At 36.6% G+C, this 14,670-nt stretch overlaps 1 protein-coding gene across 2 annotated transcripts; it reads right to left on the minus strand.

The window, feature by feature from the left end:
• Positions 1-527: 527 nt before the first annotated feature.
• LOC5577506 (solute carrier family 22 member 5) lies at positions 528-2,937 on the minus strand. Of its 2 annotated transcripts, none has more exons than XM_001656476.2 (4): positions 2,894-2,937; positions 2,491-2,800; positions 2,150-2,428; positions 528-1,818 (listed from the first exon to the last, which is right to left on the minus strand). In XM_001656476.2, exons 2-4 carry the CDS (start codon positions 2,727-2,729, stop codon positions 618-620), a joined length of 1,719 nt encoding a protein of 572 aa, XP_001656526.1. In that variant the 5' UTR covers positions 2,730-2,800; positions 2,894-2,937; the 3' UTR covers positions 528-617. The 2 variants fall into 2 exon arrangements, with proteins under 2 accessions (XP_001656526.1, XP_021711759.1); XM_021856067.1 differs by having other exon boundaries at positions 2,491-2,810; positions 2,894-2,935.
• Between the last annotated feature and the right edge of the window lie 11,733 nt (positions 2,938-14,670).

The raw sequence follows: 14,670 nt of genomic DNA on the forward strand, positions 1-14,670 counted from the left end.
TCAGTAGAATGAAAATCCGTGATTCTTCTTGAACTGGAAGATCTGCAAAGAACCTTTTTCGATCAAATAATTGCATTTCTGTTCGTAAAACTGAAATAAAACCCCTGACCTTGAAAGAGGTTTACCATATCTCAATAATATTCGATACTTTAATAAATATTGATCGCTGCTATATGAATTGCAACACAAGGTTATTGCTTTTAACGTTTAGAAGTGAGCTATTTAAAAAAAAATCTTGACAGATGTCGAAAAACCGATCACTGTTGTGTATTCTATTTGCGAAATATGTATTTCGAAATATTCTGGAGGCGAATGACTTTGAAGTTAAAACCTCCTTAATAAATATTAATAATAATAATTTCGAAATATTTAGTACATCGTCGGAAACTAAATTCTTGAAAACAAGCTCTCTAAACTATCAACATACGTCATCATCAATAAAATATAATAAAATCATATTCTGAATGTAAATATTATTTATTTTTGTTTGTTTATTACCTATTTTTTTAAATTCGATTTTTATTGGCTTCTAGAAATATATAGGCACTATTCATACAATTGAATGGAAATTGAAAAAACACGAATAATATAAAAATCACATTCGTTTTGCTTTAATACTAGTCTGTTTGAGATTCACTTATTGCTTCATACTGACTTAGTTTGTATTCCACCTCTGTGCACATCTGATTAGGTTTCCTTGGCAAACTCCAGAACGCTTGGTCCTTACCGAATCGTCGTCCTTCTTCCATAGTATCTGGCAACTTTTGATATAGCGTCTCTGGTAGGTAAATTGAAGTGAAAAATCCTAACAATCCTATTAGTCCCATTGCCACAAATGGAAGCCGGATATCATAGTTTGTTCCTAGGTACACTATGTACGGTCCAAGTGCCCCAAATATGTTAGATATGATGATTCCGAATGATGTTCCCGTTTGTCTCAGTGATGTAGGATACACTTCAAATGATTGCAGATACAGCGCAAAGTAAGTAACGCAAACGAAAAACTTAATGACGACTGCAAATACGGTTACGTATTGTTCGGTGCCACTATGATGAATAATCAAGATTACGGGAATGCAGAATATGACTGATCCCAGATAGGCACCACTGTTGGTTAGCCGTCGCCCTATCCGATCGCACAGCACTTGACCACAGAAGTAAGCAGGTAATTCAACGGCTCCTTGCCAGAATAGGTTCAAAAATGGATTACCACCCATCTGCATACTCATTAGAAAAAGCGTGAAAGTAGGAATAGTGTTGCAAATCCAACAGATCAGTAACAAAGTTGTTAGCTTAGACATGTGCCAGCCACTGAACAACGAAGCAATACCGAATGTCTTTTCGACTTCTTTCTGCGGTATCTTCTCTTTTAGCTCCTCCACTGTGAGATGAAATTTCGATTTATTCACCTTGGCAATTTTCTTCAACTGTTGAATACAGTCCTGATAACGTCCTTGACTAGCAAGCCATCGTGGAGACTCAATATTGTATTGTGGCATACAATAGAACAACAGACAAGGAACGGAAGTCATCAACATGAACCAAATCCAGTTCCGAGTCCACCAGAGAATCAGTGGAGCTACGCAGACACCGACTGTCCAACCAAACAACTGCCACAGAGATAGTGCAGCACGGTTTTCATCTTTGGAGATTTCCATGGCCACAATTAGGGGTGATTGGAAAGCGGTGTTGGAGGCAAAACTTCCCATGAAAGCCAACGCCGCGAAAAGCCAGTATTGTGAAGCGGTCAGTACTGCCAAGGTTCTACCGATGGTGGCGGCTCCTATGCTCAACAAGTACACCGGAAGGCGACCTATCCTTAAAAAAAGAAAACGAGAAAATAAATGTCAATACATTTTTTGAAGAGCGTAATTTACAATAATGTATTACAATATTATTGATACAATAAGTTATTATTGGGATATTGATCACAAAACAATAACTAAATGCGCTCGTGTGGAACAAGATAAGGGTAAAGAGTAAAGGTAATTTTGTTATGGTCCAAGGTTTAATCCAAAAAAATAAAATAATTCTGATTTCACAGCAACGAGAAAATACACAAAATTCCAAAGTGTACTCCGTCTATAGGCAGATTGGGCATTAGAGGGTTAAAAGGGTAGATTTACACAAATTTTCGAGGCATACGTACCGATCTCCCAGCTGCCCTAGCACAAACGTTCCGCTAACTTCCGCAAATCGTATGAAAGCAAAAATATTCGTTGCATGCAGCTCCTTGTCACAGACCCAATTTTCTTCCGTTATTGGTATCAAATCAAAGTATTGTCGATCGTATTCATATCCATAAATACAGGATATCGTTTCATTGGCTTCAAATTTCCACTCGTTGGGACTGGTCCCTATTGGGTACTTTGAAATATTGTACATTGCACAAGAACTATAGCTCAACTCGCCTCGGCTATTCGGCTCCCTGAAAAACAATCGTTTCAATTATTTGTTCAATAATGTATTCCATATTTACCCTTCAGCTACCTTGGCAGAGTGAGATTTCTCCATCGCTCGATGGCACTAACATTATATTGCTCCTTGCCTGGCACCATACAGTTGTGCTCCGGAACGGTCAATATCAGTAGAACATTCACTACAGTCATGGCAAAAAACATCACTCCAATAACATTGAATATTAAATTGTATCGTTTTTGGAATGGACCATCGTCTACAACAGATTCCATAATCCTATCGAAGGCTGCATCGTTGTCTTGTGTGCCCATCTTTCTTTGTGTCCAAGCCTGTGCGTTATCACTTTATTCGAATATTAAATGCTGACTGATCCGATTGGAAGCTAAAAGATACTAAATAAAATAAGTTTTTTCATACTTCGTAGTCTTATCAGCATCATTGTTTCGACTTATGTGCTTATCATTGACTTAGGTACCCCATCTTTTGAACATTACGTTGACGACAATGGACACCGGGGATAGAACTGTTTCCTACGAAGGTGACGGTCTAATTACAAAACCTTTTCGCAATGAAAACTACAATCGCACTCAATAGTTGCCGGTCGAGACGCGCACGTAACACTTCCACTTCGCGAAAAAAGATCTCAATAAAACCGCTGTATAGCATAAACATGCTCGACAATATTTTATTTCTCTCGCAGTTGCGCGTTTGGATCATTCATTGAGGTTCGCGAAACTGAGTGTCTCGCGATATGGCTTTTATGACTCATTGTTATCAAACCGGTTAGGGTTTGCTTTGTCTGATTACTGTGCCTATCTATCTTCATATTAAATTCATATCATTTCACACCGTTTTTATTAAAAAGCTTTTTATCTCATGTAACTTATTTTTTTTCTTTTTGGCCTTACGTCTCAACCGGGGTAAAGCCTGATTCTCAGCTTAGCGGGCTTACAAACACTTCCACAGTTATTGACTGAGAGCTTTCTATGTCAATTGGCCATTTTTGCATGTTTTTATATACAACGATATTCTACGCCTTGGGAAAATTTCCAACAACAAAAAAATCCTCGCCCTGTGGGATTCAAACCCTCGAACCTCAGATTTGTTTTGCTAATTAGCTCCGCATATACTGCTACGGCGATTTGGGTCCCATGCAACTTGCATGCTATATATTTATCACACAGTGGCCTCGATAATCGAATTTACTTCAATATTAACCTTTCGGTCGTCGCGCGAATTATTGTAACGCGAGTAGTCGCGCGTTGTACTTTGTACAACACCCTTGGTTTTGCGAATATTCCCGGAGTCTGACCACTTAGAAAGATGACGTCTTCGGCAAAATTGTTCAGTAATTTAAGGGCTATTATTATTATAGCCAAGAAATTCGGGATTTTGCCACTAGGCGGCGCTAGTGAGAATGAAACTTTTGTTTCTCAGATCTCATGATCCTGACCGCTTAAAAAGATGACGTCTTCGGCAAAGTTGTTCGGTAACTCAAGGACTATCATTGTTTGAGCTATTTGATTCAAAATTTTGCCACTAGGCGGCGCTACTGAACATAACGCATTTGTTTCGCAAATATCTCAGGAGCCTGATCACTTAGAAAGATGGTGTCTTCGGCAGAGTTGTTCAGTAGCTCAAATTCTTTCTTTGTTTAATCCTTGAAGTTCGAGATTTTGTAAAATAATGATAGTCCCTGAGCATCTGAACAACTTTGTCGAAGGTGCCTGTCTAAAAAGTCGAGATCCTGCAGTATCCGCAAAACAAAAATTTCATGCTCACTAGCGCCGCCTGGTGTCAAAATACCCTATTTCTTGGCTCAAATAATGATAACCCTTGAGCTACTGCACCACTTTGCCGAAGACACTATTCTTCTAAGTGGTCAGGTTCCTGAGATATCTGCAAATAAAAGTTTCATGCTCTCTAGCGCCGCCTAGTGGCAAAACTTTGAATCAGATAGCTCGATAAATGATAGTCCTAAACTTACTAAACAATTTTGACGACATCCTTCTAAATAGTCAGGATCCAGAAATATCTGCAAAACAAAAGTAAAACTTCCATGCCCACTAGTGCCACCTAGCGGTCAAATTCCGAATTAAATGAGATACCATCAGATAGCGCTTCACCTCCAGAACAACTTTAAAAAAGACCCCAAGTATCTATATTATCTGGATTTTGAGATATGACGATTTCAAACTGTGGTTTCATCGAACCGCACATAGTGCGTTCATTATTATGCGACTTCCATGTACATTTGTTGATTTTACCGTATTATAAAGAGCCATACTGTAAATAAAAACTGTGGAGTATTGTTCTTAAAAAGATTCTTGAGGAATACATTTTGGTTTGGTGTCGATAGATATCTTTGTTGCAAAATGATAGCATATAAATCACAACTGTTGTACAAAGTACAACAGCGCGACAGCCCAAAGGTTAATGGAATCACTTGCTCTTGTTACAGCAGTCTCAAAGAAATAACATTAAATTCACGAATCAGCTGTTAAGACTCGTTCCAATTGATAACGCGTGAAGTAGAATGTCTGTCGTTATTATTGTTTATTTGCTTCTACTTCAATTATCATGGTGAAACGTTGCCAATTCAACGGGTTCACGACCGCTTCTCTCACTTTTAAATTTTGTTACACAGGAAATGTGTTGAAGTTGCAACGTTCTAAATATCGACGTCAGACCATATCGTGGCGCAAACACCGATTAGGACCACTACTTTTGTGATGGTTAAAGTGCGCCAAAGACTATCCATTGTGAGCAATATTCGGTATCGTTGCCCGTACAACTTGGATCGACTCAAGCTACCCGAAGTTGCAACTGATTACGCGCAAAGCCTTGAAGCCGCATTGCCGGACGTTGTAAACAGAAACGAAGGCAGCAAATTCATCATTCCGATATAAAAAGCGCCGTTGAAGAATTGAAGCGCTAAGAGATAGAGCAACTGTATTATTCTTAAGACACGTTAATTTTAAAAACAAACTCAACTTGTACCGCGAGCCCAAATGTGCTGGAATAAAGACGGACGATGAGATGATTGAAAGGTGGAAGCATTAGAATGATGAACATATGAATGGTGCAAATGCGGAACAACAAAGCAGCAGAAGCTTAATCGGTACCGTAAATTCGGGTGAAATTGATCAGTAGGATGAAATTGATCACCGTGCCACTTGATTTCAATTCTTCCTAATAGAGCACAAATATCAATGTAACCTGCATTGAATGAACGTTGTTTGTCGAATTCAATTATTTATGAAAATAATGTGAAATTCCAAAATCATGTGCTGTGCAGTATTGACAAACATTCATAAACTTCTAGTTCTTAATATAGATTTGAACATGGTATAAACCTGAAAGTTTGTGAGAATGCTTGGGATATACAGTAACCCCACGCAGTTGAATCACCCACAATTTATGAATCAGCTGATTTAAGAAGACATTGGGGCTGTTTGGGCACGTCAGGAGTTAATCATCAATGTTAACTTCCTTTTCCCGATCAGCCTAGATAGCCGTGTAGTGTCGGTAGCGGTTGTTTCAATTGGCTAAGAATTAACACTACGGACTGCCTGTTCCGGTGGTAATAGTCCACCTAACAGGTGACCCCTAATTCATGTGGCTTTAAGCTTACCGTGCCTAAGAATGAATGGTTAGGGGGGTCTAAATAAAACCTAACCGCAAACGGAGCCTGTGGAGTACCAGGGCGCCCTCTACAGTATTATGCCCTTCCTGTGCTACCCGGAGCAATGGTGCAGGTGACCTTGTGTTTCTCCGAGATAATCGGCTGCCCTTCTTCAGCCTCAAGCCTGAGGCTAAATAAGGGTGGGATTATTAATACGTTGTAATTTAGTTTAAATTTTCACCTCTATGGTTTCGCATTATGCGTATTACACATCTGTGCTTTTCGACTTTGGCGACTTTTAAGAGATACCGATCTGGTTTTTTTCGCTGCTGGTCTTGTTCGTTCTGAGATTGCGAAAAGCTTAATCCTGCCTAGTTTGGGTAGTGGCTACGGTTAGGATTGCTTAGTTAAACCAATCTTCAGCATAGAATATCAGCAACGATCAATCTTTGTAGACTCATGCAAATGGTACAGTTCAAATGGCGCAAAAACCTTACTTTTGTGAACTTTTATCTAGGTAACCTTGTGGACCCAGTTTTTGTTACTTTCAGAAACATGAAATGGCAAACTCGCGTGCCATACCTCGTGCATGCGTGCTCGTAAATAGCGCTGACGTTGCTACACTCATTTCTGAGTTAACAACCAGAGATGTATGTGCTGTCACAATTGATATTTCTGTTGATGACCTCAATAGGAAATACGTCTTTCGTTTTGTGGTGTATTTACCACATGATGAACCATCCCCAATGGATGATTTCAAACGAGTTGTTGTTCACTGCCTATGAAAAGGTCGTCTGCTGATTGTGGGCAGTGATGCTGATACTCATCACATCATCTGGAGCAGCTCAAATATCAATTTGAGAAGCTCCAGTCTGATGGAATGCTTAAGTAGTTCAAATCTTGGATTACTTATTTCAGGGAATCGCCCAACCTTCATGGTATCTGCTAGAGAATAAGTGTTAGACATAATGCTCTGCTTGAACAGAATCAGTCACGAGTTGACGAATTGGCATGTATCAGATGATGAATCATTATCTGATCATCGCTACATCTCTATATGAACATATGAATGTAAATTCGCATACTTTGCATTTGTAATACTCCACAAACTGGGAATTGATTGTGACCAAATTCTATGAATTCTCTCCGTCCATTGGAAATCCTAGTGATTTGAATGTTTCCACTTCCGGTGAATCGGGACACACTTGTCCTTGCTTCAAGTGAATCCCACAATTGCTTGTCACTTTGTTCCTCACAACTCCCTTCGCGGGACGAGTTGACGTCTGGCTATTTGTAAAGGAATATGTAAGATAGTCAGGCTGCTTTCAAAAGGTCTAAGCTTGTTATCGCACGTCGAACTCAATTTGAGGAACTGAATTCAGTGAACTCTGTAAAAACTGGGAATGAATTGGCTTATAAATTAGCTCGCATTATCACCTGATATGTAACTATCCAATCTTCGCGTAATTGCGATTCCAATTACTTGATTAACACTTATTAAGTGAAACTGATTTCAGAAACCTGAATCTTCAGGACATTCTGTTATTCTTAACCCGCTGTGGTAATGAGCTATAGGCTCTCTTTACGCTCATGCGTTTTGCAGTGTCCTTTTTAGGGCGCTGTTCGAACCCATTGTGGTATGGAGCTACATGCTTTTAATTCGCTTATGCGATTTTCCCTCTTCAAGGGACCCCACTCCTATTTCATACCATCTTCCCCTTCCCTTTCCTCTCCCATCGGGTAGATGATGAAATAGGCTCAAATATGGCGATGGCACAAATCTCCCAAATGGCGGGGAACGTGCCTCTGGAGCCGGCCTTCTGATACCTTCTGATACCTGATTATCAAACTTATCACAAAGCATTACAGAATCATTTTTACTGATAAGCAACACAAAGTGTTCAGTCATTCCAAGCCTTTTTATCTCAGGTAAAAAGCTCTTGATCGCAGTATGAACCAACAATATTACTAAATTATTTTTGTAGCTATTTGGGCTGTATTTTTTGCCAACTTTGTAAGCCGTGTGGCTATTGACGCTTAGCTAAAAACGACGTTTTAAAGTTTGTTTCAAAGTTTTTTTGTGAGAGATTAAGCCCCAGACAACTTTTACAGATTCAATAAACATAGCTATGAGAGATAAATGCGTATTTATACGGATTTGGCTAAGATTTTTGAGTAAAATACTTGATCAATAAATTGTGGGAAATATACACACCAGTCACAGTTTATGAATCAGCGTTCAAACTATTTGTGCTTAGTATTTTTAAAACTGATTCTTAGTTAGTTAGATTCTTAGTTTCAAATTCTTTCCAATGTATAATTTTGTTACGGGAGAGCAAAAGTGGTTTGGGACCGTTTATAAACCACGGAATTTCTTTTTTTTGGAGAAGTAATCTGAACATACAAATGAATTTCCATGATTTTGGAAAAAAACAAATTCTTATGGAAAAAGTTATTTGGGGGTTTATAGTCTTATATGGCTAATTGTGGACGTTTTTTATGTAAGGCCTCAAAGATTATTATGTTGAATAGTTTTTGGTTAAATAAAAAATCCTAAATTTGTGAGGAACAAAACGAAACAGTATAGACGCAAAAAATGTAAAGAATTTTTTTAATTACCCCTGATAGGTTCTTCATAATTTCGCTATACAAACGGGGTATTGCTTTTGCAGAAGGACCAAAAGCAACGAGTGGAAAGGAAAAGAACTGGTTTGCATCCTCTCTGATTGATATCATACCAATTGTTTGTCATTTTATGATCACTATTGTTGCACGTAAGTTTTTTTAGATCAACTCCCAGGCTAAACTGTTGGCTCTTTTATCAGACACATGGAGTAAAGTAAAAGATATTCACACTTTTTAAAAATAAAAACGTCGGACAACTTTACTGATAAAAGAAAAATTGAATTCACAAATTTTCATATAATACATTCAGCTTCAAAATTTGCTTCTTCTCTTTGGAAGAATGATGATGACTCTTGTTCGACACGAGGTCCAACCGCAGATAAGTTTGCTATGGGTTGATCACAAACAATTTAGAAGTTTTGCACATGGAAATCGATAGCAAAGCTCATCGATTTCAACATAATAAACTCATTGCGCAAAATCGATTGATTGACCAACTTGAACATAATGATTATGACACAAGCTAACCATAAGCAAAACACACTGATTCCGTGTTGGGTGATGATCTATGCGTCCATAGGTGGACGCATACAAATCTGAAGGGAAAGCTTCGGGAACTTATGTGGAAAAAAAATTGGAATCTCTGTAATCGGTTGATGAATCAATCCATGAACCAAAACAACGGAATTGAATGTGTAACACACACGAAGTTTGCAAGAAAATCACAGCAATTCCATTTGGACGTTCATGAATCGATCCATAATTTTAAATTCATAAATCGAACGTGTGAATTTTTATCACTGCAGTAAAGGCAGTCGAAAGTTCAAGCATTTACGAGTTCTGCAATCTAGATCTTATGATTGTCTAATTACACTACCTGCCATCATCCTCCAAACAAACATGCTCCAGAAGCATATAAATCAACAAATTCAATGTTCACTAGTTCAGCCCGCTCAGTAGCAACATTAAAAATTATGCAATGTCATGCAGATTCTTGAAATACTTGGTTCCGGTTCACCTCCGGATGTAATTAATGTTGTCCGAGGCAGTGTTCTAATAAACATATGAACTATATAGCATTTAATTGCAAAATAATTGAAAGTAAATAACTTATTCATAAATCGTGCTCACATTGATTCATATCGTGGACAACTTTTTTGCCGATTCATAAATTGTGGTTTACGACAATGTCAAATAAGTGTAAATTTCAAATGTTTTCAACAAATTTAATTACAACATTGTGCATGAACTGCACCGTTTGGCATTGATTTCATCAAAAAATATTGTTTATTTTGCTCTCTATAATTAATCAAATTTAAGCTGAGGCTTAAATGATTCATAACTGTGGGCCCAGTGTATGCCCAAACCAGAACTCAGGAAATTCCTTAGGAAATTGCATACATTTAGGCGTTTCACGTGTAATTCTTGAAATTAAACCAATCATTATTTCTATAAATATTGTATTGTTAAGAATTTAGTAAGCATATTTTGATTTAGGGAGCTCAAATTCATTATATAGAGTTGGTTTGAAAACTAACAATAATCGCATTAACATGTAATCAATTTCACCCAGAAATGAGATTTCCCGATTTAGACACTTCTTAGAAAATTTCGGTACATGAGTCAATGAAGCACACCTTGGTACTTGTTTTCCTGCATTCAGTTGTTTGGCATTGTCAACATTATAGAAAACAGAAAAGAAAAACCGTGAAAAATGGTCAATTTCACCCGAAATTACGGTTCGGCAGATCAGGTAGCCTCTCACAAAACGTGAAATTAAAGATGCTATTAATAATGGATCCAAATAATAATTTAAATATTTTAAATTGGAATGCTCGTTCTCTGAATGGTAAAGAGGACGAGCTGTTTAATTTTCTTACGGTTAATAACGTGCATATAGCAGTTATTACCGAAACGTATTTAAAACGTGGATCTAAACTCAAAAGAGATCCTAACTTTTTTGTTTATCGTAATGATCGACTTGATGGGGCATGTGGGGGAGTTGCAATCATCATTCATAGGCGTATAAAACATCAACTGTTTTCATCATTTGAAACTAAAGTTTCTGAAACTTTAGGTGTTTCTGTTGAAACACAGTTTGGTAAATATACTTTCATAGCTGCCTATTTGCCTTGTCAATGCTCTGGACAGCAAGTTAATTTGCTCCAAACTGACTTGCGTAAATTGACTCGCAATAAGTCAAAATTTTTTGTCATTGGTGACTTTAATGCCAAACATCGGTCATGGAATAATTCTCAAAGTAATTCCAACGGCAGAATTTTATTTGATGAGTGCTCTTCAGGATATTTCTCAATTCAATACCCTGATAGCCCCACATGTTTTTCCTCTTGTAGAAATCCATCTACGATTGATTTGGTCTTAACCGACTCTAGTCATCTTTGTAGCCAACTGATTACTCATGCTGATTTTGATTCTGATCATGTCCCTGCTACATTTCAAATATCCCAAGAAGCGATTCTCAATCCTATCAGCTCCACTTTCAATTATTTACGAGCCGACTGGAATATACAGTGCTGTTCTGAATAATAGCAGCGCATGTCGATTTTCATATAAAATGCTCAACTTTGACATGCTGTAGTTTTGTTCCCTTTCAAGCAATCGAGTTGAAATTTTCTCCACAGAACTACAAATATGCCCAATTTTGTAAACACAAAATTTCAAAATTTTCTAAGCCCCTGCCGGAAAGTGAGATACTAGGTGAAATTGTTCGAAAAATTAGCAGTTTTAAAAATTTGAATTTCGGCTTGACATTATAGTTTTAAATTATATATCACTTGCTGACTTGTTGACTCTAATCTTGATGTTAACATTTCTTTAGAAACTAAACTTGATATTGACAATGCTCTTGAAACTTTAACAAATTCCATTGTTGAAGCCCGGAGCATTGCAATTCCAAAATGTGAAGTAAAATTTGAATCCGTGATAATAGACGATGATCTTAAACTCTTGATCCGTCTTAAAAACGTGAGGAGAAGACAATTTCAACGCACTCGCGATCCTGCTATGAAAATTATATGGCAGGATTTGCAGAAAGAAATCAAGAAACGTTTTGCTCAATTAAGAAACAAAAATTTTGAAAATAAAATTTCTCAATTGAACCCTGGCTCTAAGCCCTTTTGGGAATTATCTAAAATCTTGAAAAAACCTCAGAAGCCAATACCGGCATTGAAAGAGGAAAACAAATTATTACTAACTAATTGCGAAAAAGCTCAAAAACTTGCTATGCAGTTTGAAAGTGCGCACAATTTTAATTTAGGACTTACTAGTCCAATTGAAAATGAAGTTACTCAGGAGTTCGAAAATATTCTCAATCAAGAGAACGTTTTCGAAAATGCCTGGGAGACTGATTTGGAAGAAGTGAGAACTATTATTAAAAAATTCAAAAATATGAAAGCTCCTGGCGATGATGGAATTTTCTACATCCTCATCAAGAAACTTCCAGAAAGTAGCTTATCATTTTTAGTTGATATATTTAACAAATGTTTTCAATTCGCATATTTTCCTGACAAATGGAACAATGCTAAGGTTGTTCCAATTTTAAAACCAGACAAAAATCCTGCAGAAGCTTCTAGCTATCGTCCAATCAGTTTGCTTTCCTCCATCAGTAAACTTTTTGAAAAGGTTATTTTGAACAGAATGATGGCCCACATCAACGAAAATTCAATTTTTGCCAATGAACAGTTCGGATTCCGCCATGGACATTCGACCACTCATCAACTTTTACGTGTAACAAATTTGATCCGTTCCAACAAATCTGCAGGCTATTCTACTGGTCTTGCTCTTCTAGACATAGAAAAAGCATTCGACAGTGTTTGGCATGAAGGTTTGATTGTAAAATTAAAAAACTTTAATTTTCCAACATACATTGTTAGAATAATTCAAAGTTATCTGTCAAATCGTACACTTCAGGTTAATTATCAGAACTCCAGATCTGAAAGACTTCCTGTAAGAGCTGGTGTTCCTCAAGGCAGCATTTTGGGACCAATATTATACAATATTTTCACATCTGACTTACCTGAGTTACCTCAGGGATGTCAAAAATCTTTGTTTGCGGATGACACAGGCCTCTCCACCAAAGGACGAAGCCTGTGTGTCATCTGTAGTCGATTGCAAAAAAGTTTGGATATTTTTTCTTCATACTTGCAAAAATGGAAGATTTCTCCTAATGCTTCCAAAACTCAACTAATAATATTCCCACATAAACCAAAAGCTCTTTATTTGAAACCTTCAAGTAGACATGTTGTCACTATGAGAGGGGTTCCAATAAATTGGTCAGATGAAGTTAAGTATCTAGGGCTCATGCTAGATAAGAATTTAACTTTCAAAAATCACATTGAGGGTATTCAAGCCAAATGTAATAAATATGTAAAATGTCTCTATCCCCTTATTAATAGAAAATCAAAACTTTGTCTTAAGAACAAGCTTTTGATATTCAAACAAATTTTCAGGCCAGCCATGTTGTATGCTGTACCAATATGGACTAGCTGTTGTAATACCAGGAAGAAAGCTCTGCAGAGAATTCAAAATAAAATTTTGAAAATGATTCTGAGACTTCCTCCCTGGTATAGTACCAATGAGTTACATAGAATATCCAATGTTGAAACATTGGAACAAATGTCAAATAAAATAATAAATATTTTCAGGCAAAAATCGTTACAATCTTCTATTGCCACGATTAATGCGTTATATGTTTAGGTTAAGTTAGGTTAAGTATATTCAAAGCGTTTTTTTTTCTCTTATAAGCAGGTGAAATCAACTCACCTGTAAAAAATCTGAACTGCTACGGCAAATGAAATGTAATATGTTGTTAACAAAATGTTAATAAAATCTTAGATTTTTTTTACCAAATTAGGATGATAGTGTTTTCTAATAACACAGAACACCTAGATATAAGAAATGAACGTAATGTTTGGAATGATACTAAAAAAGAAATTAAAAAAAAAAAGATGCTATTAAACAGCTCAAGAACAGTAAAGCAGCTGGGACCATCCAGCGTCCATTAGAGCGAAACTTGTTAAAATGAGTCCGGCAGGTCGTCTTCTTGTCTGCACCAATTGATAGCCAGGATCTGGAATACAGAACATCTACCGGAGGTGTGGAAAGAACGGAGACAAGTTAGATGATATATTAAAAAAATGTTTTCAATTGGCATATTTTCCTGACAAATAGAAAAATTCTAAGTTTGTACCAATTTTAAAACCAGAAAAAAATCCTGCAGAAGCTTTTAGCTATCGTTCATTCCGTGGCCATTCCGGTGCTCCAAAAGGACCAAAACATCCATTCATCCTTTTGGCAAAATATATGATTGATTCCAAGCAACAGCACCAAAATTTGGTAAATTTTTTAATTCATTTTTTTCTATTGAGCTGAAACTTTGCACAGTTTTCCAGTTCCATCTAAATCGTCATTTTCCGATATCAAATCTTCAAGTTGAGTCACGACTAACTTTTCAAAAGGGTGTATGTGAAAATGGTTCAAAAATATTCAAAAAGCTGCACAGCAAAAACGGTTCGTTCGATTGTTAGACAACTAAAGAAACAAAGTTAGACAACTAAATAAAGATTCCAAAAAAAATACACACAGTAAAAAAATTTTTTTTGCATTAAAAAACATAATTTTTGACACAAAAACTCAAATATCTCAAAACCCTATCGGAATACCAACGTAATTTTTTGAGGGAAAACGGTCCATTATATTAGCTATCTACCATAAAATGGTAAGCCAATAAACAAAAAAGTTATGACATTTCAAACATGTCACAATTTTCACATTTAGTAGAAAAAAATGTTTTTTTCCGGTGTAAATTATTACGGGAACCGCAGTTTGTTGCTGATTTGATTGTTAAGGGCCTTGCGTGAATTAAAAAAAGTCGTTTTCATGTATTCATTAGTATTATGTATATTATATGTATAAATATTATGTATATGTATAAATATTATATGTATATGTATATATGTATAAATTAAAATGAATTAACAGAT

Source organism: Aedes aegypti, unplaced genomic scaffold (assembly GCF_002204515.2).
Source record: "Aedes aegypti strain LVP_AGWG unplaced genomic scaffold, AaegL5.0 Primary Assembly AGWG_AaegL5_hic_scaff_1119_PBJ_arrow, whole genome shotgun sequence".
NCBI lineage: Eukaryota > Metazoa > Arthropoda > Insecta > Diptera > Culicidae > Aedes > Aedes aegypti.

Coding starts and splice junctions, on each gene's coding strand:
- LOC5577506 (XM_001656476.2), bottom strand. CDS start 2,729: ATGGGCACACAAGACAACGATGCAGCCTTCGATAGGATTATGGAATCT. Junction 2,429..2,490: donor AGAAATCTCACTCTGCCAAG/GTAGCTGAAGGG, acceptor ATTGTTTTTCAG/GGAGCCGAATAGCCGAGGCG. Junction 1,819..2,149: donor CTAGGGCAGCTGGGAGATCG/GTACGTATGCCT, acceptor TCTTTTTTTAAG/GATAGGTCGCCTTCCGGTGT.